Source organism: Erithacus rubecula, assembly GCF_903797595.1.
Source record: "Erithacus rubecula genome assembly, contig: SUPER_Z_unloc_7, whole genome shotgun sequence".
NCBI classification, from domain to species: domain Eukaryota; kingdom Metazoa; phylum Chordata; class Aves; order Passeriformes; family Muscicapidae; genus Erithacus; species Erithacus rubecula.
This window is the reverse complement of record NW_027635539.1, coordinates 152,532-176,572: the sequence shown is the minus strand read 5'-3', so window position 1 is coordinate 176,572 and position 24,041 is coordinate 152,532. Positions and strand designations below refer to the sequence as shown.

Below are 24,041 nucleotides of genomic sequence, written 5' to 3'. Positions count from 1 at the left end.
TGCAGACTGCAAGTACAGTCACAAGTCTAAATATCCCCAACTTCAGTCCCTGCACCATCCCTGCCTGCAGATCCCGGGCTCTGCTGCCAGTGGCCTCCCTTTGCCTGCCCCAAAGCAGAGCTGTGCACATGCCAGGATGTGCAGAAGGACGTCCTGCAGGGCAGGGAGGCAGAGGAAAAACCCACGGAGGTGGTGGCAGCCCAGGGCTGCGAGAGGCGCCTGGCTGTGCCTGTCCTGGTAAGGAACAGGAGAAATGGAGCTTGATCTCTGCAGCATCACCTTCAGCCCCATCCCTGCATTCCCTGCTGGAGTGCCAGGAACAGGAGGACTAGAAACAGTGCAAAATAAAGATAAAAAGGAGCCTGCCCCGGGATCTGAGCTTTGATCGCTGCTGAGGGTTGTGACCCTCCTTTCTTTCCCCACCCTTGTTGTGTGCTGGTAGCTGTTACATTTATTTGTCCAGTCCAGGAGACTCCTGAAATTATGAGCTAACAACACAGATACAATTGGAAATAATGGTAATAAAAAAAAGAAAAAAAAAAAAAGAAAAAAAAAAAAAAAAAAAGTCCTGTCCTAGTGTGCTTTAACTATGGCTAAAGGCAGTATCCCAAATACCTGCTTGATGTCCAGACATGCTGGAAGAAGCGGCTAATCCCCAGTTTCTCATTCTTTAGCCACCCCACAGCTGGCCTACAGATTCCCATCAGGAGCTGGCCTGAGCAGAATGCTGAGCAGCTCAGCTGAGGGTAACTAAAGCTCACTATATTCCAGAATACTTAATGCATTCACTGCAACTTTAAAAAATGCTAGCACATATGAAGTCCTCAGAAATTTACAGGCACTATGTGAAGATTATGTGCAAAAGTCTGCGGATTTTTTTTTTTTTTTTTGGCATAGCTCTTCGTTGATTCAATATATTTCCTGCAAATAGAAAGCATTCTTTCCCCCTGAATGCTGAAGGAAATGACAATAAAGTCAGACATTATATGAGTCTTAATAAACTGAATTGCTGGGGGAAAGAAACAAACCACCTGAGTCTACTACTGGGAAAAAAAAAAAAAAAAGAGAAAAAGTCCAGCAAGTATCACCATAAAAAAACCACCCAGAATAACTATGTTCTTTAGGCATCAGCTTTTGTTCTTCAAGAATAACCATCCACCCACAAAAGAAGACATTTTACATGATGCAGCAGGATCCTGGGGAGGGGAGGAGAAAACAGAACAAAAAAATAAAGTTAGAGTACTCATCTTCTGTTAATTAGAAATAAAACTCACAGCATAAATCTGGGAAGAATTATGGGAACTAAGCCTCCAGGTGGGTCCAGAGCAAAGGTAATATCTTAAAGTGGTTAATATCCTGAAGAGGTTAATATCCTAAAGATCCAAACTACTAGCTGAGATGTGCTTGCTCCTTATTACTCAGAGAAAATGTCTCAGGGAAGCAGCACTTCACATCTTGGAATGCTTGGAATTCCACCAGCCTAAAGGAGTTTAGCTACATGAAGTAGTTCTGTAACAAACTGAATGGATAAAAGGTGCGGAAAAACCTTCCTGCTGAGAACCCTGAAGTGAAAAGTCATTCCAAGCATTTTGATTTAGCAGCAGTTTTAATCATGTCTTGGTTTGATTTAAAGACTGCTAGCAAAGCTCAACTTTAATTCACAGGCATGAAATTGTCTTTGGTAGCCCAGGGAACAGGGAAGAAGAAATCGCACCTGGTAAGGTTAACGTTTAGCTTGTTTTCTGCTTCTCAGATTTGCTGCTGGAGGACTGTCCCTTTGCCTAGAGAGAGGATGAGACAATAAGAAACTGAACCAAGCTAAAACCTGAAATCAGGCAGTGACAAGACACCTGTCAGAATCACAGTACAGACATAAATACAATCTGCACTTGAAGTACAGATAATTTAGTGAGAGTATTTGTGACTCCTGCTGTGCATAAATATTTTCACCTTTTCATCATCAACTGTTTTCTTTCAGAAACAGTGGGTTGTGTCTGACCTTGTAATAACCTGTTCCCAAACACCCTTTTACCAACACCTGTGATCAGGTCACAGCACAGAACATCCTCCTGAAGAGGAGATAAAGACACCCCTCAGTTTTACACTGAGAACTGCAAGTCAGTTCTGAGGTCACACAAAAGGTATCTGTGGTGATTTAATAACAACAACAACAACCAGAAATCCCATCACTGATATGTGAAATGTAAAATTTCCAGAGCAGATGTAGTAATCTGATTCAGGTATCTACTGCATAGATCCTACGTAAGAACAACATGATGGAAGAAGCCTCACCCTGACCTGAATCAATTTTCTATACTTCTGGATAAAAAGTCAAGCAATTGTTTTTATCTCTCCCTTCCCTCCACATTTTTTCCCCTTTTTGAATATAGAAACAGGTGCCTGCAGTTCCCCACCATGTTAATTCATACTTACTTATGAAAGTATGTAGGTCTTCATTAATCAAAAAAAAAAAAATTATAATAATAACTTGGGAACTTGGTAAGAGTATTTTTTAATCACTTTTAAGATGCTGTTAATCAAAACTGTCAAGGATGAGAGAAGTGGTGGGGATCCTGACCAAGGCAGATACAGGCATGCAAAATGGGACTCTTAGATCAACAGGTCTGGAAGGAGAAGGCTGTAGAGTGTGCACTGAAGACAATTGAAAACTCCCTCAGAAGACCACCAAAGATATGTATTTTTTTGCACGTTTACTGCCAATTTCCCTTGAAACAGAGAGGAGGCTTTCTCCTACGTGCATGCTTACAAAATTAAAAAAAAAAAAAAAAAAAAAAAAAAAAAATCAAGTTCAACCTATTGATGAAAAATTCTCCCCAAAATAACAACCCTGTGATATAAATCCAAATCCAGCTGCACCTCCTGTATGACTGTCCATACTATAATAAATGTGTTTATACCGTTTTAGGGTCTCTGGGCTTTCCTTTATCCTTTGAGCTTGGTTTAGTGATCGTAGCTTCCTTTCCACTTTTGTCCTACACTCCAAAGAAAAAAATAAAAATTACAATTACAAGGAGAATAGAGTACAGATAGCACCTGCTTTCTTTGACATCTGCCAAAACAAAATCTTTTTAATGGAGTTTGCAGCAGCACAGGCCATGCTGACAGACGACTGCATCAGAAAAGCTTGGTAAAGATGGGCAGATTTTGTATTTACTACTGAGCAATAATGCTGCAGCAGCATATTTACCTCTAGATTTCATGAGCAGGTGAAGCAGCACTTAAAACACCAGTGCTCCAGTCTTCAGCTGCCTGAGAATTGTTTGGAAACAGCTCTTTCCTCCCAGAAACACAGCTGATGTGAACATCACTTTCATAGCTGCTGCTCCTTTTCTCAGTTGCAGGACCTCTCCAGTCCTTTCCTTCCACTTTCCTCTTGCCAGCTCTTCTGTTCTCCCTCACACATCTAAAAGTCTTTGCTGCTCCCTGCTTTTCTCTCTACAAAACCCTCTTGAGCTGTGTCTCCAGCCAACTGCTGTGCTCCAACCATTGTTACACAGTGCCTCCTATCACTGAGCAAAGGTTTCTTTCTCTTTCTGCAGTTTTTGAACAGTCCTAAAAGCTGTTACCACATTCCTCTGCTCAACTTACTTCTCCAAGCTTGTCTGAAAGGCTCTAATTACCACATACCTTCATTCTTCCAAATATTTAGTACACAGCAAAATACACCCAACTACAGAAGTGAGACAACACCTACATCTGGACAGGCTTCCTGTATACCTAAAATGAGCTACTGCAAAGAACAGTGAGGACTGAAAAATTGTTTATTTTGCAAGTTATTAGCAGAAAATGTCCTACCTTTGAGTGCTGGGGTGTAGTAGCAGGAGCCTTTGCACAAGTATCAAAGTCACCTGATAAGGCATCAATAGCTGCACTGTCATCCGTAGGTTTCTGCAATAATTTTAATTTTGAAGTCATAAAAAGCTTCCCACAGTCAAATTAGTGGTTGAGGAATTTATGTCTGCTTTAATGAATTGTCCATTTTTTAAAGAAAAACACACCTGAACTCCACACATATTTTAGAGAGATCTATTTGAGGTTCTCAAGAGGCTTGATTTCCTCAACATTCATTATACAGCTTTACATAAAAACTGCATTTATTGAGAAGAGTTACTTCTCACAGAAGTTTTACTCTCCACTGCTGTTTCTATTACCTCCTGCATTAATGAACATTTGCAATGAATCACCCCTTAAGCATCAAGTGACACAGCTCTGAAACAAAATCAGAGCCCACAACATGAAAATACCCCACAGAATAAATATCACTAATATTAAAAAAATATCACTAATATTAAAAAAACCCTCGATAAACCCCATCATAAACATTACCTTCTTTCCTTTGTGTTTCGCATTATCCTTTGCTGTTGGCTTTGCTGGTTTACTCTTGGGAAGAAAAAAACAGCATTTCCTCATTTTGAACTGGACAGATTAGTTTAGAAAAAACCAAGTACTTCTATATGACACTACTGGGTATTCAGATTTCCAATGAACCTGCACCATTCTGAATGGATTTCTTTAGTAGTTCAAACTGATTTATTTGTTCATACTGCCCAGCTGGGAAAAACAAAACAAAACAAAAACCCACCAAGAACAAAGCTTTTTTTCCCTCCCATTTGTTTTTTGCTTTACAAGCATGTGAGGATAGAGCTACTCTCACTGAAGGGTATTTCCATGTTTTACCCCAATATATTAATACAGTACAGACACTCACATATTCAACTTATAATTCCAGAGGGGACAGACTCAAATTTCCACAGTTGCAAATAAAAACCAGGGAAAGCTTTTCCCTACCTGCTCTCCTGACTCCAGAAGTTTTCGATAGTCAGGTGGAATTGTTTCATCTCTCTCTCCGAGTTTTTCTCTGTATTCAGATTTAGCCTTTTCCTGAAAGTATTTAATTATTTAACGAATTTAATACCCATGTTAGAAATATTAGCAATAAACAAGTCAAAGGGCATGTCACACCTAGGACAAATATCCTCTTTTCACTTTAAAATTTTAAACTGACTGAGAAAATCCCCTCATATTCATTTCACTATGAAGTGTGTTTCATGCCTGAAAGTTTTAAAAACTACATTTATTTTTCTTTTGGCAGCCTACCATCAACATGCCACACAGAAAAACCACAAGGAGGTTTATAAGCAGACTGCTGAAAAACATTTTTGTCTTTCTAAAATGCAGACATTTTAGGGCTCTCCTTTCATTTTTCTCCAGCTAAGTTTCCAACTTAAACTTATTGATAGGCAGCATAAGGTGATTAGTTTTTTTTTTCCCCAGTAATGTACTTTACCTTAGCTATTTCAAATTACAATTTATTACTACTATTATTAGAAATCTTTTTATTGTTGGCAGAAGGGCTTTTATAGATTTTATGAAAGATTAAATGAAGACAAAACCAATAGAAACACGGAATTTTAAAAATGTGCCTGATTAAGTGAACTTGTTACTTGTGGTTACAGAAGTCCACGCTTGAAAAAAACAGGGCCAGAAAATTAGTTTCTAAAACTGATTTTAGAAACTGAGGCCCAAGAAGACACATGAAAAATTATGAGAATAATGGCAATGAAAGGCACTGAACTAAAATTATTTCAAATATCATGTAACATTTTAACACTTGGCTAAAGTACATTAAACAAATCATAATTTTTCACAGAACAAGTGACTGAAAAGAGGTTGATATACCTATATGTAAGAGCATGGATTTTTTTTTTTTTCTTCAATAACCTTATTCTTAAAACATCTAAAATCCCAATGCCACATACTCTTGTGAGCATCTGAGAACCACTGCAGATTTTGGGGGTTTTGGAGTTGGTTTTTTTTTTTGTTGGTTTGGTTTATTTTCTCCCACCTCTCTCCCTCCCCAAATCCCTCAAGTTTCAGAATGTCTTTTGTTACCTTCACTTTATCCACAACTGGTTTGTTCTCATCAGGGTCAGGTTCCCTCTGTCCTAGGGAATCAGACAAGAGATCCAAGGCTTCATCCATCTCTTTTCCTCCCTAACAAAGCAGAAACACATTTGTGAAAGCACATCTGCTGCAAAAATGATGTAATTCATCAATCTACTTTAAGTACTGCTAATGAACTGTAGAACTTGAGTAAACAAAGAGCATTCCCTTTGTACTTGCAGTGTAGCACAACAGCTGGGGAAAAATATGGAGCATTTCTGACCTACAGAAAATATAATTTCAAGAAAGGGTTATGGAATTTACTTGAATGGTTTTCTTTTTTTATAAACAAGCCTAGCTGCTATAATGAAAACAGATCTATGAAATGACTGTCAATTGTTTGGCCATTATTGTTTAGCAACTACCATTCATTTTGCAATTTTATCCAGAAGCTGGATGGCAAAAAAACCCTAAAAACCAACATAGGGCAGGAAGACTTTATATTCCCCTTCCAAGTCAGGCTGGGAACAGCAGGGGAAGATCCCTCTGCATGGATCAAAATGTGAGAGCAACATTACAATAAACATAGGAAGGAAAGTTCCCTGGTATTCAAAGGTGGTCATGGTGCTGCCTGTGGAACTTTGTTGAAAATGGAGTGTCCACTCATTCTTTTTTCCTTTTGTTTTTTTTTCCCCCCAGCAGAACATTTTCCTTCTCCACAACAGCCAATTTTAGCAATAAATTATCAAATTTTGCAACAGTCCACGGTGGTCAAACTGTCCGGACCATGCTGCTGCCTCTCCTCACTGCTTAGCACCTTGTTTTGGGGTAAAGGACCTACAGGAGAGGTTTCTTACTGAGGCAGAAGGTGCAGGAGCTGCAGCGTGCACTGAGGAAACCGTAGCAGCAGAGATCACATCCGAGGAACTCACGGGCTTGATACTATCCTTGGCTTTCTGGAAGAACACAGGGGATCCAGAGAAAAACACTCACCAGACCCAAAACACATCCAAAACACAGCACCCACACGGCTGATTTCTAGGATTTAATTTTTCCAAGGAGCTTTGCTTATTTCAGACTGAAACATACCCCGCCACACACACTGTGCAACTGTTCCTCATCTCAATTTGTTCTTCCATCTCAACCACTGGGTTAAACCTTGCCACAACTGAAGTTTAAACAGGTTAAACATGGCTCCAGAAGAACTAAGATTTCACCAAGTCATCTAATACTCCCAAAAAACTCTTTTATAATTCACATCTGCAAAGCACTACTTATGCAAGCAACTGGTAAAAAGGAAGGTCACATGACTAGTTGTTTGTTTGTTTGTTTTTTCTATTAAATTATTGCAAGGAGTATTTTAAATTTTTAGTTCTTGGATTTCGTTTAAAGAACTTTATAAAGGAAACATGAGAGTCAAAACAATTTGAAAATAAAACCAGATTTCAGAACTGTAATATACTCACCTTTACTACAGTTGATGTAGGTAATTGTGCAGGTGGTGATGGAGAACAGGAAAATCCTTCTGTCAAACCCTCTAAAAGATCATTTTCACTCATAGGCTGTCATCGGCAAGAAAAAAAACAAAGAAGATTATAAATCTCTTAAAAAGTAAGAAGGTAACATATCCATTTTTAAACTGAACACTGGGCAACACTTGCTATGTTAAGTAATGAATTAAACAGTTATATGAAATCATCACTTTTTTTACCTGCGACTTCTCTTCTGGTTTTGGTAGGAGTGGTTTTCCATCTTTATCCTATGAAGAAAAAAATCTCTTGTATTAAACCTTAAACAACTATGCAATGCAAGCACTCTGGGAGCTTCTCTGAGCAACAGTGTTATTTACACAGGTCAGAGACCTAACCAGCAGCCTACACAGCATCTACTGCTGCTACTCAAGATGCCACTTAAAACATCCAGGTCCTTGGGGTTTTCTTAACAGCTTTAACCAATCACAATTTATTTATTTCTAAAATATCAGAAACTGCCGAAAGACTCTGGTGGACTGATCTCAGACAGAATTATTAATCTGCAGGAACCTGCATCTAAACCACTTCTACACCCATGCAGGCAGCCAACGATACATGACAGATACTTGTGGGAACTACAGGCCAGGACTTCTGGACATTATAAAAATGGCTGAACCAAAACATCAGTGCTTCAAAATGAAATGGGAGTCTCAGATTCAGCCGCATGTTTTGAGGAATGAAAGGGAAGCAAGACCAAGCATATTAAATAAATTACTTTGGCTTCTGTTAATCTGTACTCTGGAGGAATTGTTTCTTCTTCTTCACCCAGTTTTTTGTGTTGTTCCTTTTTGGTTTTTTCCTGTGAAGGCAAAATTGTAATCACAGTGAGAAAAACAGCTATCCACAGAAAGGCACATCAGCTTCTTTCTCATTCAATCCAACCACCAGACACAAATCTCATGAAAGTTAAAGAAAGCATTTTCTCTTGAGAAAGCCTTCATTCCCCTTTCCTTCTCTGTGCATCAGAAGTGGTTCTAACTATTTCAGTGAGGGTAGTAGAGGTAAGTGAACAGACAATAGTGGATCAAAATAAAAAATACCTCTGGGTCTTAATTCTTTACATTTTTGGAACTCCACTCAACAGCTGTCTGGACTGCATGCAGAGGAAGGCTGAAGAGAGAAACCAGTGGCTCACTTCAAAAATTATTACCCCCACACAAGTTATGCTGGGAAAATGCCAACTAAGGAAAGAGACTAAAGCAAACTTTGGGAACTTGGGCTTGACAGAATTCCAGCCACCAGAAGGGCTGATTTCTGACTCCAGCCAATTCCAGCTGGTTTAGGGTGGCACATGCATTCAGACTCTGCCCATGAAGAGCATTCCCTTGGGCAGGAATTCAGTGACTTACTTATGGCACAATTTAAATATATAAACCCCAGAAGTTTTGTGCATTATTCCTAATTTAAACCCCTCATCATAAATTTGGTTCCTTCAGAAAAAGGACCATACTGTGTGCTACCCCTGATGTGCACCTTTATTCCTCTTCAGTTCAGAAGAATACAACAACAAAATAGTTTCCAGAAATTGAGGGAACTACTGCACAGCAAAAATCAGAATTATTAGCATAGGGTACTCATTGTGTTGAAATCCTACCAGTACTTCCTAAGCAGAACTTAACTGCTTTCAACAGGAGATTTTGTTTGTAAAAAAGTGAAAACATAATGTCTACTTTGTGACCTGAGGAAAGGGAGAAACACGGAAGGTGATTACATCAGTAGTCTATTTTATGGGGTCAGATTTTTTCTCTACCTTAACTTTGTCCACAGCAGGCTTTTTTTCATCTGGATCAGGTTCCCTCTTTCCTAGGCTACTGGACAAGGCTTCCAGTGCTTCATCTGACACAGGACCAACCTGCATGGGTTTTCCCTACAGGGAAAAACAATTTTTAGTCTGAAGAAACCTGGTTTTACCTTTTCCTGCAGTCCCTCTTAGGTTCACAAACAGCATCCCCTTTTAGGGCAGTAGGAGCTGGAGACACCACATGAACTATCAATTTGGCTTCTTCTATGAGGAAGGTCACTGACCAGACAGTTTGCGCTTGACTTGGCTTTCTTAAATTTTTTTGTTTGTTTGGTTGGTTTTTTTTGTTTGTTTGTTTGTTTTGGGTTTTTTTTTTCTGTGTGTGAACCACTCAGTCTTTATGGGTTACCACAATGGAGGAAGAACATGCAATACTGAAATGATGATCCTGGTGATCCATAAATGAAACAGTGCGTTTTGCTTCAGCTCCAGCTGAAGGGGCTCCACTACTCACTGAAGACACAGGAGCTGCAGACAGCACAGTACAAGCTGTGGCACAAGGGACCTTTTTATCCTCAGTGGTTTTTGCAGACATAGAAACTGATGGCTTCTGAAACAGAACAATTTAAACCACATTTTAGTGAATATGCTTAGGAAACACAAACTGTGCCCATTAAATGGATTTTTTTTTTTTTTGTAAATACAGTATTAAGTGAGAAAGAAAAGTCTAAATTTAAAGGCAGAAGATGTTCAATGAAGATTGCCAATACTGCATGTTACACTAAAGGCAATTGGAAGGGTAAAATAGGAAAAGAAGAAATGTTTTTTTTTTAAAGAACAGTACACAACCCAGTCTTAGCAAAGCTGTCAAGTATCAGCTTCTCCAGGGAACCAGAAAGACATACTTTAAGTATACTGCAGGGCTTTGGTGCTTTGGGTTGAACTGCAGGGTGTGCAGAGCAGGCAAAGTCCTTTGAAAATTCATCAACAAGATCAGATTCACTCAAAGGCTGCAACAAACAAACAAACAAACAATTAAAAAAAAATCCCATATGTGACACGGGAGACTCACTGCCTCTCTTGAATTGACTTTTTCAAGAACTCTATTTCAGCTACTTTGCTACTCATAAAGTAGGAAAACATCTGTAGCTTACACTGAAATAACCTTTCACAATTATGTACAACAGAACAGAATTAAGGCATTTAGGTAGTAACCTTTATTCACTAAGAAAAATGCCACTGCATATGCTTAAGGCAGAATGGAGACCCAAAAAAAACCAAACCAAACCAAAACACTAGCTGAAATCCTGGGGGAAGTACTTCATCAGAAATCATGGAAGAACAGCAAGTGGCTGATGGTTTCCAGCTGTTAACACAGCTTTTCCCACTTGGCTGATTTTGGTTTCTGATATGTAAATAAAGATAGAAATATAAAAATGTAATATAATATAACATGTATTGTATTATATATGTGTGTTTATATATAATATTTGTATTTTTATACATATATATATTATATATATAGATATATAAATATCAGTGGTGATCCCACAGGGCTCTCTCCTGGCAGCAGGGTCTATTCCTCTAGGGCAGAGCTAGTCCCTTTTTCTCCTCATGACAGGAGTTCCCTTCTGTGCAGCTATCAAACATTTACCACTCAAAACAACCACACATGTCAGACCTGACACAAAAATTTTTAGGAGACCAAAAGCCTTTTTTTCCAGCACTTTGCATTACTTCCTTCCACTCTTTAACCCTGAATAATATGAATTATTGCAGATTTCTGCTCAGAAGGCACTCAAATTTTCCTGATCTTCACACTCATTTCAGGAGAGCAGATTTCCTGTGCTTTTTCAATTTCTGGCAGCACAAGCTCACAGTATTTTCAAAGTGGAGCCCTCAGTTTCTTCAGTGCAGAGTTCCTTCACTTTTTTTCCTGTGAAAATAGTATCTGCTACTGTCTCTTTCAGTATTTTAATCCTCTTTTGCACTTTCTAGGCCACAATGGATACTCCCTGCAAAGTCCAGGTTGTTGATAAGGAAAACATCCACAGCAGCTTTTTTCTTTCTTTCCATTATATTTGATCACTAGCAAGAGGAAACTGTCAAGAAAACAAAAGATTTTCCTGCTTCACCTCTCTGTATCCTTAACAGCTCCAACAGACCTCTACAGAACACTTCCCACAGAACCTTTCTTTGAGTCAGCAGTAATTTTTGTAACTCTCTTCTGTCTTGAACTCTCTAAACGTTTTCCTTATATGTGTTCTTCATTCACAGACAAGCAAATTTCAATAAAACCAATTTCCACTTGATGCTTCTGACCAGCAGGATTTGTGCAAGGAAGTAAAACACACAAGCAGACCAAGAGACTTACATCGTGGCACAGAGAGAAGTGATGACAGAGAGGGAGAAAACAGGATATCTAGCCACACTCCTACAATACTGTCAGTTTTCTAACCTTTGGTTTTTCTTCAGGCTTCAGCAATATTGGTTTTCCATCTTTATCCTAGAAGGAAATTATGCTTTATTGACATTTTTCTGTTGTTACAAGAAGCACCATGCTCAGTAATCACCACCAACATAATGTAAAGGAAATTACATACTCAAGATTAATCAATGACAGGAATTCCCCTAAACGAGGAATTTTTACATGGTCAGATAAGTAGATCAAAAAAGCAAATGGGATGTCAGCACACTACAAGGGACAAAAAGCATCCTGCTGTTGTTTTGGTTAACTTTGATGCAATCTCCATCACTTTGGGAGACAATCCACAGGGAAAAAAAAAAAAAAAAAAAAAAAAAGTGCAATTTTCCCACCATTTTACACCAGTGTTTCAGGGTTACATTACAAAGTGATACCAAAAAGCATTGCTGCTAAGTGATAGATTTTACAAGGCTGAGATTTAATGCCAGAAATAAGAAATGCCACTCCTGTAGAAGGAATGGGTGATTTTGCCATTTGAGATGACTCACCCATCTCATGGGTAAGATAAGATTTTTAGCCAGACTGGAAAAAACAGTGATGCCCACAAAGGAAGAGGAGGAAATCAGAGGCACAGAAATCACCAAAGAGAAAAAGTCTTTGCTTAAATACTTTCTTTTCCCCACATTCTTTCCTTCTCTGTAATTCAAGAAAGTATCAGGTACTGCCTACACAGCAGTGGAGATATGAAAAACTTACCAACTCTGGTGTTAACCTGTACTCTGGAGGGATTGTATCATCACATTCTCCAGGTTTTTGTTCCTTCTTTTCTTTGGCTTTTGCCTTAAAAAGAAACAACATTAAAAAAAGAATGCTTAAAGAAATTAAAATTAAAGCTCCATGTACACAACTTCCCTATCAGCATTCTTCTGCCTACTGTGTACAAAAGGATAGTACATACTAAAATCACTCCATTTACTCCTGCCAAATGTCTGTGGTAAAATCATAGTGGTTTAAGATTAAATGCCATATGTGAATATGGCTAAATTATTTTAAAACCTAAAAAACCTCTAGAGAGTATTTAGAGCTCTGTCTTTGTGGCAGGTACTTCTAGAATTTTTTGTGTGTACAAAATAATCAAGTTTTCCTGCACTTTGGCACTCTGATTACATAAGGCAGAATTCTGTGTCTTTTTCCATCACTGGCACCAAAATAAAGTTTTTAATTCTCTGGGCCCCCTTCATGAAGAAATGCATCCACTAAGTTATCTGAAGGCCCAGACTGACTGAATCTGCAATACAAGAAGCTCTTCTTTTGTCAAAATTTAGCTCAGCAACAGAAGATTTTTACTGTTTCCCTGTAACTTGTTCTCTCTGGGCTGTAAGTGAAGACAGGAAAAAAACTGTTTTAACTATGGTTATAGACAGAGTTTGCAAAAGTAAGCCTAAAAGTTAAAGCTTAACATCCAAACACAGGGTAACTATTTAAATTCTATCTGTTGGGGAAAAACAAAACTCTAAAAAGATAGTGCAAGACTCAGATTAGAAGGATAATGGAATTTGATGAAAAAGGAGCACACACATAGGATGTCAAAAATCAAGCAGCAAATATGTACAAAATGAAAGCTTGATATAAATAAATTGTATGGAGTGCTGGGGGAGAAAAGCCCCAAACAGAGCTGTATCTACCCGTGAATGTATGTATGTTTGCTTATATAAGCAAACAAATGACATGCTCACAGTTTCCCAGACCAAATTACTACGTTCTACTCTACGAGTATCAACTTCAGATTCTTAATGTTTTTCATTTTCTTAATCACTGAAGAGGTTCTTAGGCCTTTGATATCAAAGTCACTTTCTTGTTATTTTACACATTTGTTCAGAGTCTAAACAGAGAGAACTTGGGATTCCACAGCCAGAGTCTGGAAGTCAGGGTAAAAATGGAGTGAGGTGTTACCTCTGACACCTCTACAACACAGGTGGGATCTTCTTCAGGTTCAGGTTCAGGTCCTCCAAGACTATCAAGAAGAGCATCCATTGCATCATCTTGAATTTCCTGTATTTTAAGAAAACGTGCAAATCATTTTGTTATTTCTTTAAACTGACAAGGATTTTTACCTTATGTATTTTAATACTGTATATGAAGAAAACAGCTAGCACCACACTGGTCTTTCTGATTTGGCTTTACCCAATTTAATACCAAATTACGTGACAGAATTAGCACTGCTTAACTCAGACATGGGGCTTTTCTTAAGGAGGAAAAAAAAAAGGAAGTAAAAAGCCCCCCAAAACCCACCGTGTCACAATGTTATCTAACACAATTCTCACATGCTTTGACATGGCAAGCTGAAAAAGTGTAAGGTCACACTCGTTCTATTCAGAAGGGGAAAAAAAAGGTCCATAAAAATGAGAAAATTACATCATATCCAAGTTTTATATACAGATAACAGAGCTAAAAAAAATTTCCTACAAATATTGCTACTCTACTTCCTCTAGTGAGAAGAACCACAGTTATTCCACAGAATCCAGAAGGAAAATCATCCAATACACTAAAGTCAGATCTTTAAGGCACAATGGAATCCAGGCAATGGCATTTCTTGTTATTCCTGCATTTTCTGTATTAAAGAGGATTTCCAGTTCAAAATGATAATGATGAGCATCTTTATGAGCACAAAAACACATAATAGCAGCATGTTTACTTATATTTTAATTATAAGGTAACCAGTGAAAGAAGGACTATGTGTACCTCTTTTGATTTTGTTTTCTTCTCCTTAGGAGGAACTGAGGTCTTAACTGAACTTGCTGCTTGTGCTTGCACAATTTCTCCTTCTTTATTTGGTTTCTACAAGTGAGATGAAATTACAGGTAAATTTGTAAAAACAGAAAAGAAGAAGGAAATTTTATCCCTTTTAAAATGAAATATTATGACAACAGCATCAATTTTTCCGCACAATAAATGCATGTAACAGCAAGGAAAGTGTCAATACCTCTGTCAGGCTTGTCTTCTTCTCCTGAGCAGCAGCAGCACTGCAGGCGAAGTCAGATGACAGGGCCTCTGCAAGCTCCTCATCTGTCATTGGCTTCTGAGCAAGGAATTGCAAACCAAGTTACGACCATGAGAAAATTCAAATATCATCACGGGTCAAACTCAGTTTACAGCCTGAGTGTGTCCCACAATAACTCACACAGTGACCTCACTGGCACAAGTTCCTGACACAACAACAACAACAAAAAAGATGCTTGCTCCCACTAGTTGGTTCATGCCCCAGATAAGCTTTTATTTATAGTATGTCAAACTTCTAAACCAGCAAAATTATGCTGGCTGACAGAAATCTCTAGTCAAGTGTAGAAACACAAGTAGTCATTGCTGAAGGCATTACAGAAAGATTCCTGCTTGCACAGTATTTCTCCCCTTTGTTATTTGTATGCCCAATATTTCTGTAGTTTCTGTAAGCACTTATTTGACTCATTTCAGCTTCAGCATTGTGAAAATTCCTACATCTTTATTAAAAAAAGCCAAGCTCTATTTAGTCTTATCAGTAGCTAGGTTTTTTGGCACCTCACATCCCTCTCCCATTGCCTGGGACTTTTGGAGAACAGGCAACATTTACATTTTCCCATGAATCCAATGACACTTCCACCTGGGTTACTTTCATCTTACAGTATATTAAAAAAAAAAAAAAATCTTACTTCATCTTGCTCATTTGGTTTCAGCGGGACCACATCTTTGCCATATCCTTTGCTCTAAAATGAGAATTAATTTTGTAGTAAATGGGAAGCAGAAATACCCAACATCACAGAAAACACACATGAAGAATGTGTTTTTAACTCACTAACCTTCAGCAGTTTAACATACTCTGGAGGTAGACTACCTTCCCGTTTGCCCATTTCTTCCAAGTATCTTGAATATATATCTTCCTGTGAAAATAATGCACACATTAATGTTTGTGTACCGTTCTTTGCTGAAATAAATTTATGGTAAGAGTTACCTACAGTGATACCACCAGAAAGAAAATGCAAATATTGACCAGGACACTCTATAGTGTCTTTCAGTACCTATTATTATGCACATGCCTCCCCACCTGCTTCAACAGTGCATATCATCCAGCAGAACATTTCCAATTCCTAATTTAAGCCATTTCACTGTCTCAGACCATAGGATGTATTGCTGAATATACATTGCTTTTTAAATATTTATCAATTCCAAAATTTTTGTCATGCTTTACTGAACCACTAAGCTTGTAATCTAATCCTTTTTACATGATTCTCCCATTCAGACTCAGAAAGTTATGTATTCTTCAACAAATTCCCAAAAGTGTGTCATTTCCATATTAGCAAAATCAATGTTAAAATGTAACTGTGCACACTCTTCTCTCTATTTTAAATCTTCACAGATCACAGGTACAAGTCCTGGATCAACACAATAATGAGCAAATACAAAGGTAAATTAGGGATGAATCTTCTAAGAAATAAGAATGTGAAGTGTAAAATACCGTAATTTCTGGGCCAGTGTAAACAGGATTAGTAGACACATCTTCCTCAGGTCCACCAAGGGTGTCTATTAGGCTATCAAGTGCTGACTCATCCATACCAGGCTAAAAAAATATGCAAACCATTTCAGAAGTTACCAAGGTGTACAGAGGGGCAAAAAAATAAATCTGAAGCATCTGGTGAATCTGCAGAATATTTCTAGAAACCAACCTAAAATCTTTCCTTCAGCAGGACATATACTTGCCAGATTTTTCAGCAAGAATGGTTCTAAACTCAATTCTCCAGTATCATTAACAAGGTATTTTGTATTTGTGCATCAGTGGATACACATACATATTCAAATATAATCAAAGATAGGGAGTAAGTGATTTTAAGCAAGCTTCTAAAGAAGCCCTATTTGACAAAATACAAATGACACACCACTTCTTTTTCACCTCTTCCTTCAGATGTCCCTCCACCATCATATATATATTGAGTATGTATCAGTTCTTTAGCAGTTACACATTCTTTTTTTTTTTTTTTTTTTTTTTTTTTCCAGAAACTCAAGTTTTCAGGAGAGTATTCAGAGAGAGAAGCACTCTCTGAGACAATATTACAAGAGAATTCTTTGTCTGTAGCTATGTTTACTAACCTCAGTACTTGATTTGTCAGCAGCAGCAGCCACACTTGCACCAGCTGTGCCTGTTCCAGCAGCTGCACCAGCCACTGCAGACATCTCCTTGGACTTCTGCTGGAGAAGAGAAAAATTAAGAGATAGCTTATTGCCATGATAAAATAGAGATAAAGCAAAGTAAAACATCCAATGCTGAGACTGTGCAGAGTTTCTTTGGACTCAGCAACTGGCTGGTGCAAATGCATAGCAACCAGATGCTTGGGCAGAGTGAGCTACCACCACAAAAGTTCTGTTTCCAGTGGGATTCTGTTGTGAGAAAGAAAGCTTTATATTTTAAGTATTCTACCTCCTTATATGCTGCCAGTGGAAGAAAACTGTAGGGCAAAAAGGACTTCCAGGCCCTTTCCAAGCCTCTTTAGAAATCTGCCATATATTCCTGGCAGCTCTCAATGCACCATTAAGCTCCAGCTGCAGAAGGTGCTCAAGCAGGTGGGGTGGAAACTGCTGCAGGCAGGGAGGTGGAGAAGCAACAAAATGCAGAGTTCTGCATTACTCACACTCCCATTTACTGCCAAAAATAAGTGTGTTGTAGAAGAGCTGCAGGAGCCTTTGGTGTTACCTTGGCCTTGTCACCACACCTGTGCACACCAGCAGACCAAAACATCCACATCCTGATGCCACCACGTGCTTTTCCTTCACATTTTTTCTCCATTTGCCACATGGAAATGACCCCTCCCCAGATTTTTTCCCCAATCTTCCTCACTTAAGATTTTTTCAGAGCCTTCTTCAGGGCTGACCTGCTACACTTGGAGCCAACCCTCCAGTGAGAAGGGAAGAGCTTGACAAAGAATCAGTGACAGCTGTGTAGCTACCAGGAACTTTAAAAAAAAAAAAAAAGGGATAAAAACAGATGAGCCTCAAATACAAAAGTACAGGCCTAAAATTGTGATGTTCTTAATGCTGTTTGCTTGGCCAACAGCTTATCTCCACCATGATTTTTGGGAACCCAAAAGTCTTACCTTGACAATATTCAGCAAAAGAATCCATCTTGATGTGCATTCCTAACACCCCCTCAATAAAATAACAAAAATTGGCTTAAATAATAAAAAGTAGTTGTTGCTTCTACAATACCTTTGCTGTCTCTGTGGAGGCTGCAGGTGGAGGCTGGTCAGCCTGACCTGTAGTTACTTTTCCTATGTTATTTGGTTTAGAAGTTGTTGTCACAGTAGGTGTGGTTTGGCTTCTTCCCTGTATAGCAATAAACCATTATCACTAGATATGGAGGACTGGCTTTTTGTTTCTTCAAACTGTTTTTCTAAGCGAAAGATGGAAGTAAAATACGAGAAGGAACCCTCCAAAAAGTTAAAAAGTTCAAAGAGAGATAGAGAGATAGAGAGAGGTAGATATTATACAACTTACATCACTGGGCTCCTTTTGCTTCTCTTCAGACAGCTGCTTATTTTGAGAGTCTGTAGGCTGTCATAAAATAAAAAAATGAGATAATTTACCATTTCCACCACTCAGTGCTATGGAACATGATCCATGCTAGTCCAAACAAGCACAAGACAGATCTAAAGAAGGTTCACAGAACACTTCTTGGGCTGTCCTGAAGTTTATCCACAGCAATGTCACTGATCACACACCAATTTAATGTAACACAGAAACAGCCAAGAGTTCAGCCTCTTTTTTCAAAGTTAGTAAAAGACCAAAGTCCAGCAACCCCGCAAAGGTGAAAGGTGGGTATTTACCTTGTCTGACTGAGTGCTTTTTTCAGATCCTGCTTTGGTTGTCGGTGTGGACTGAAATGCAACAACGTTTAAGCAGAGATTAATATGCATGGTTATTTGCAGAGGATAAGATTATGCAAAGCAGAGTATCAGACAGGTTCACACTTGTAAGCACACATGCTGCCCAACTACTACACACTAATCTTGCAGTTCACAGCATCCTAACACAGTCTGGCAGTGATTTAGGAGCATTCACATGTGAGCAAACATCTCCACACACACACACACACACCACACACACACACACACACACACACACTCATTCCTCACATGGGGAATTGAGAGGCAGAGATGTTAAAATATAGTAAACAGTTGGATACCAAACCCAAATTGCCACCAGCAATTTCTGAAATAGCCTGAAATATTATTTAATGAATTATTTTTCACTAATTAATCAATAAAATAATTATAATTGTCAAGTAAGTAATTATAAAAATACAGGTAGTCCTGATTGAAAAAACATTAATTACTTAGATTCAACAGCACATACACAGGGTGGAATATGTTCAGCTTATATCCTTATTCTACACACAGTAGAAATTTTGTAATTTTTCTCTCCTCTGTAACCTCCTAACGCTCTTATTTTACAACAGAGCTGGACAACCTGGCTAGGATAGTATTACATGTTTGCACTTCCAGGGTTTACACCTGAAAATCTTCTGCAGCCATGTGGTTCATTCAGTCAAAGCATAGTAAGCAATAAACTACAACAGCAAGAACTAAAACTGAAAAATGAAAGAATTGTAATGTTTGCTAAGAAGAGAGAAACCCGGCCTCCTCACTATGTCTTTCTTCCTACTTTTTCTTGCTACTTCAGCTGCACTATGAGCAACACAAAAAGAGCCTTTCGTCTGCCCAACATTCATTACCATTTAGAATCACTCAGCTTCTGTTTTCTGGCTGACCACACAGAGAAATTTGCTACGTTTGTTTAGATTTTGTTACGCAAGTATCCAGAACCTCACACAGAACTGCAGATGCTTGGCTGGGAAATCCTGAGCACACATTAAATGCAGATGCCTGGGCATAATCCTGGCAAAGGTTTCCAAGCTCTGAGGGACACCCTCCACACACAAGTGGGGAAATACTGATGGAGAGTGAGAAGCAAAAATTCTCAAAGTGAGAAAAAAATATTAAAAGCAAATATATATTAAAAAAAAAATCATCTCTCGAGGTCACAGATTCCCACCCTTTCCTCAGATTCTCTGCATTTGTCTTGATGCTTAAAACCTGATTAAAGCACGGCAACTGTCAGGTTCAGTCATGCTTTATATGCTTCCACTTGTGTGTCCTTATTACATAACTACTGTAAACTCTGTTATTTTTGTACCTGTACACTAAATAATCCTGTAATGAAAGGATAATCTGAAATTTTCCTAGTTTATAAAATTAATTCAGCTTGGGTGTATTTCTGTAGCATCTATAGCTAAGAGCCAATCAGACATGAGGTGTCCTTCAGCAGCAAGATGCAAAAAATGTAATGGAACTGCAAAGATGAAGTACAAAAAACACAGAGTTTGACTTTTCTTACTCTGGGACTACTGCCTGCTAAAGATTCTAAGTACCCTGCTGTCAGAGCAAAAAATTCAGGTTTTTCTTATCTGACTTTTAGAAGAAGACTAAACACACCTTATTTCTGCAGGATCATAAAATATATCTACTTTCACTTCTGCCCACACCCAACAAAACCTATACAGAACACTGAATACAAATTCTCAAGCTGCCAAACCAGTTATGAACAACTGTCTTTTTTTTTATACTGTAAGTATTACTTTACTGAATACTTTATGCACCTTCTGTGTGAGGTATGCCATTCACTATCCTTTTGTAATGTCTAAAATATGCAGAATTGCCCATACTATAAATTTATGGTTGATGATGCTGAAGAATAAATGGATCCATATGGCCAAGGATTTGATTCAAGACTTGCACACAAAAGTAGGCTGAAGCCACAATAAAACACATGATTATAAACACCTGCTCAAGATACACTTCTAGCAACTACGAAGTTCAAATCTAATTTAAAAAAAAAAATCAAACAAAAAAACAGGAAATCAAACCAACAATTTTACTATGAGGCTATCCATTCAGAGGACTTGTTCAGCCATCCTGCAAACAAAATCATCTGTGAGCAGCCACAGACTGAAGCCATGGCATCAGCTGATGGCGTGAACTGAATTCCTATGGAGAAAAAGATGTTCCACTTCCCCTTCAACTGCACTGTGCCAGGATCTGATAGGATGCTTTAAACTGACTGAAAAACAGTATGGAAATGAAAAATAGCAATTTTTCAATGGTTCCCTGGCTCACAGTGCAGTTGCCCAAACATGTGCAAAAGGAAGGTGGCTGAAGGCGACATGTTTTTGATGGAGGCAGAACCCTGTTTCTTCCAACCATGCAAAAAAAAAAAAAAAAAAAAAAATTGACAGGGTGCTGGCTCTACACTCTGCTCCTCCAAATTGTCCACCTAACACCAGGCTTTGTCCACAGATCAAGAAATTCCACATTCCTTCTTCTGCCGCAGTGAACTCAGGGCTTTCTCAGAGAGGCACAATGCTGAGGGCTCATTAGAGGCAAAGCACACATGCAGAGAACTGAAGGTTAAGGAGGGGTCCAGGTTTAAGAGCAGTGGTACATCAGAGAGACTTCAGGAAGGACAAATGAGATGTGGTTATAGCAGACAATTGGGAAAGACCTGCTAATTTGCAAGAAATTTAGGACTAGAAATTGAAGTGACTCAGCAACCTTACTTTTTTTCAAAGAAGTCTGCTGTGAAAAATGCAAATTACTTGTTTAATCCAGCAGGAGAAAGACATTAATAATGCAACAGACATTAAAATGAAGCATTAATTATGTTACACATGCAAATGCAGGCTACTATTTCAAAGGGATTTGTATTTACCAGTCTAACAGTGCTGAAGCATGCCTCATTTACCACATTCTTCTGAGAGTTGTTTTAAATTTCAAGTAGGGAAAGACCATAGCCATCTGGATTAGACCATATGGAGAACCACCCATTTTAATGAACATGACACAAGTGAGTTGGCCCACAAACACAACAGGGAGGAGAAACCAGAGGCTGGCAGACGCCTTCATTTGTGAGTAATGATGATGGTGCAAAACCAGAAAATTTGTTTGCCATTCAGCTCTTAAGATGTACATATGCATGGAGGAAAAGGGTTTCAAAAGGCTGAAGGGGATGTAATGACCAAGTTTAAACAGGGAGAGAGAGATCCAGGCCAGAATGACGGGAGACAAGAGGAAAAGGTCAGAAAAACTTCCCATTTGATAAATGGAAAAGAAATATAAAAATAAAAATAAATAAATAAATAACTAAATATTAAAATACTATATATATATGAAATACTGTGAAGGTAACCAACCCACAGCTCTGACTGTGCCAGCAGGCTGTAGGTGTTCAAAAGCTGCTTGGCAGGTCCCCCAGCAGTGCCATTTACTTGCACCAGAGCACCTCCCACCCTCACCCCTTTAGAGGCACCTACACAACGTGAAAGCAGCCCAAGCCCTTCCCACCATACAAGTCCCTGCTAGCCTGCTCTGGCACCCAGCTTTTGTTGGTTTTGCTGTTGTGGTGGTGGAAAAAGGAAGAACTGGGGGGGAGAACCATTAATCATTTGTTTAAACAGCACATGTAGCTCCTGTCAGCCTGTTAGGCAAGGTGAGGATGATGACTCTCTCCCAACAAACAAAGGACAGGAGTGATGACACAGCCCTGAGGAAGCCCCAGTCATAAAACAAGACAGAACAAGCATGAAGGAGAAAGGCAGAGGAGCTGTCAGACAGAGAAACAAAAGAGATTAACCAGAAGATGCGACTGTATGCACACAAAAAGCTGGGTTTGTTGAGGATGTGAAAAATCATCACCAGGTAAAATAAAATAACCCTGCAGTTACACTGGGGGGAGCTATACACATGTCATGAAACATGAGCTAAAATTAAACATTGCAATTAATGCTCTTTTTATTGTTGTTGTTAAAACCTCTGCTATGAATTGCTTTGAACAGCACTTTTTAATATTTTTTTTTCAGAGGAAACTAAGCTACAGATAAGAAAAGTTACTCAGTATCAAAGCACTAAAAAGCAAATTCCATGGCTTCACACATGCAAGCACAACTTTCTTCTGAAATTCTTACCCCAGTTTCAGATGGCTTCATAATTTTTGGTTTTGATGCATCCACAGGAGACTGTTTCTAAGAGGTAAAGAAAAAAACTTTATTTTGTAATAAATAGTTGTATTAAGCAGCATAAAGAATCTGAAATCACTTGTTATCCAGATGAAAATTAAGAATAAACAATTTCTGAAAATTAGTTATTATTTCAGATCTTTTAATTGGCCTGTATTTCCACAATACATACAAATTTTGACAGTTTGATGATGCCTAAGACCTTCTTTAAACATTATTTTTTCTCCTCTGACATGTACTGACAGCAAATTTTCCACCAAGTACCCAGACAAACTCAAATCCTGCTCTCACACTGAAGCACATATACTTACTTTGCAGGATTCATTCACACTTATTTTAAATTTTGTTAAAACAAAAACTGTGCCTCTGGATTTACTGGTTTGTTACAGAAAATATTTAATATTAAAGTATCAAACTCAAATATGTCTAGATAAAAGGAGTAGTTAACATGTAAGCAACACCATGTCTCCCCCACAGTGTTCCTATACATCACCCAGCCTTTTTGGAACTCCACAAAGGACATGGTCTGTTCTCGTGGCTTCAGGGATGTCAATCCAAAAACACCATGGTGTGTTTCTGTTGTAGCCGTATCAAACTTCAAAGAGCAGAACATTCCAGTTGTCTCATCAATACTTCATAAAGAAGTAATACTACTCCTCTATTCCAGCTTCACACTCTTCTGCTTAAAGGTGCATTTTGTATTTTTGCATATGCTCAAAGCTGTATTCTATGATTGTGTGATTTGCTGTCTCTGTCAGAGTAACATATTCATATGTCACATTTAAATTTACACCATTTATCTTTCTTTTTGACTTTTTCTCTTCTCTTCCATTTTTAACCTTGTCTGTGTTTACCACGCTTCTTGAAGTATGAAATCACTCAGTTTAAACGAACAGAAGCCATATTACTACTGCACACCCAGGGTGGCTTCTTACTTCCACATGGAAAAATTTTTAATTTCCCTAACTTTCTGGAGCATAAGCACTTCTCATCAGTAAGAGAAAAGCCGTACGGAATTTAAAAGGCACACTATGATGACAGCAGCATGGTCTCCCTACCAGCTTAGTTTGTCTCACACACCTCAGTGAGAGGTTTGACTGCTCTAATTACAATAGAGAATCTGCAGCTGTCACACTACAAAAAAGTAAACAAATAATACCTGCTTCCATATACCTACAGATTGACTATTCAATAGATGGGAGCTTTTGCATGGGTGGAGACACACATAGGAATGTACAGAGCCTCCTACACCAGGGCAAAGAACTAAATATTTTAATAACCTTTTAACTCATTTCCACTACCACCATCAGGTAACCTGCTGGCAACACAGTATTTTTCTTCACTTGC

At 38.4% G+C, this 24,041-nt stretch overlaps 1 protein-coding gene across 1 annotated transcript in view; it reads right to left on the bottom strand.

The window, feature by feature from the left end:
• Window positions 1-543: 543 nt before the first annotated feature.
• Window positions 544-24,041, bottom strand: part of CAST (calpastatin) — a 49,105-nt gene continuing 25,607 nt past the window's right edge. Inside the window, exons 4-30 of the mRNA XM_079331684.1 lie at window positions 22,644-22,700; window positions 18,451-18,501; window positions 18,122-18,178; window positions 17,834-17,950; window positions 16,721-16,819; window positions 16,092-16,193; window positions 15,436-15,516; window positions 15,289-15,342; window positions 14,586-14,681; window positions 14,345-14,440; window positions 13,556-13,654; window positions 12,359-12,442; window positions 11,636-11,683; window positions 10,083-10,187; window positions 9,692-9,787; window positions 9,187-9,303; window positions 8,152-8,235; window positions 7,616-7,663; window positions 7,371-7,466; window positions 6,762-6,860; window positions 5,914-6,015; window positions 4,810-4,902; window positions 4,348-4,401; window positions 3,817-3,909; window positions 2,919-2,998; window positions 1,715-1,781; window positions 544-1,196 (exon numbers count right to left, since the gene is read on the bottom strand). Coding sequence (XP_079187810.1) covers window positions 1,724-1,781; window positions 2,919-2,998; window positions 3,817-3,909; window positions 4,348-4,401; window positions 4,810-4,902; window positions 5,914-6,015; window positions 6,762-6,860; window positions 7,371-7,466; window positions 7,616-7,663; window positions 8,152-8,235; window positions 9,187-9,303; window positions 9,692-9,787; window positions 10,083-10,187; window positions 11,636-11,683; window positions 12,359-12,442; window positions 13,556-13,654; window positions 14,345-14,440; window positions 14,586-14,681; window positions 15,289-15,342; window positions 15,436-15,516; window positions 16,092-16,193; window positions 16,721-16,819; window positions 17,834-17,950; window positions 18,122-18,178; window positions 18,451-18,501; window positions 22,644-22,700 — 2,166 coding nt within the window. The 3' untranslated portion in view covers window positions 544-1,196; window positions 1,715-1,723. The remainder of the gene's footprint in view (window positions 1,197-1,714; window positions 1,782-2,918; window positions 2,999-3,816; window positions 3,910-4,347; window positions 4,402-4,809; window positions 4,903-5,913; window positions 6,016-6,761; window positions 6,861-7,370; window positions 7,467-7,615; window positions 7,664-8,151; window positions 8,236-9,186; window positions 9,304-9,691; window positions 9,788-10,082; window positions 10,188-11,635; window positions 11,684-12,358; window positions 12,443-13,555; window positions 13,655-14,344; window positions 14,441-14,585; window positions 14,682-15,288; window positions 15,343-15,435; window positions 15,517-16,091; window positions 16,194-16,720; window positions 16,820-17,833; window positions 17,951-18,121; window positions 18,179-18,450; window positions 18,502-22,643; window positions 22,701-24,041) is intronic.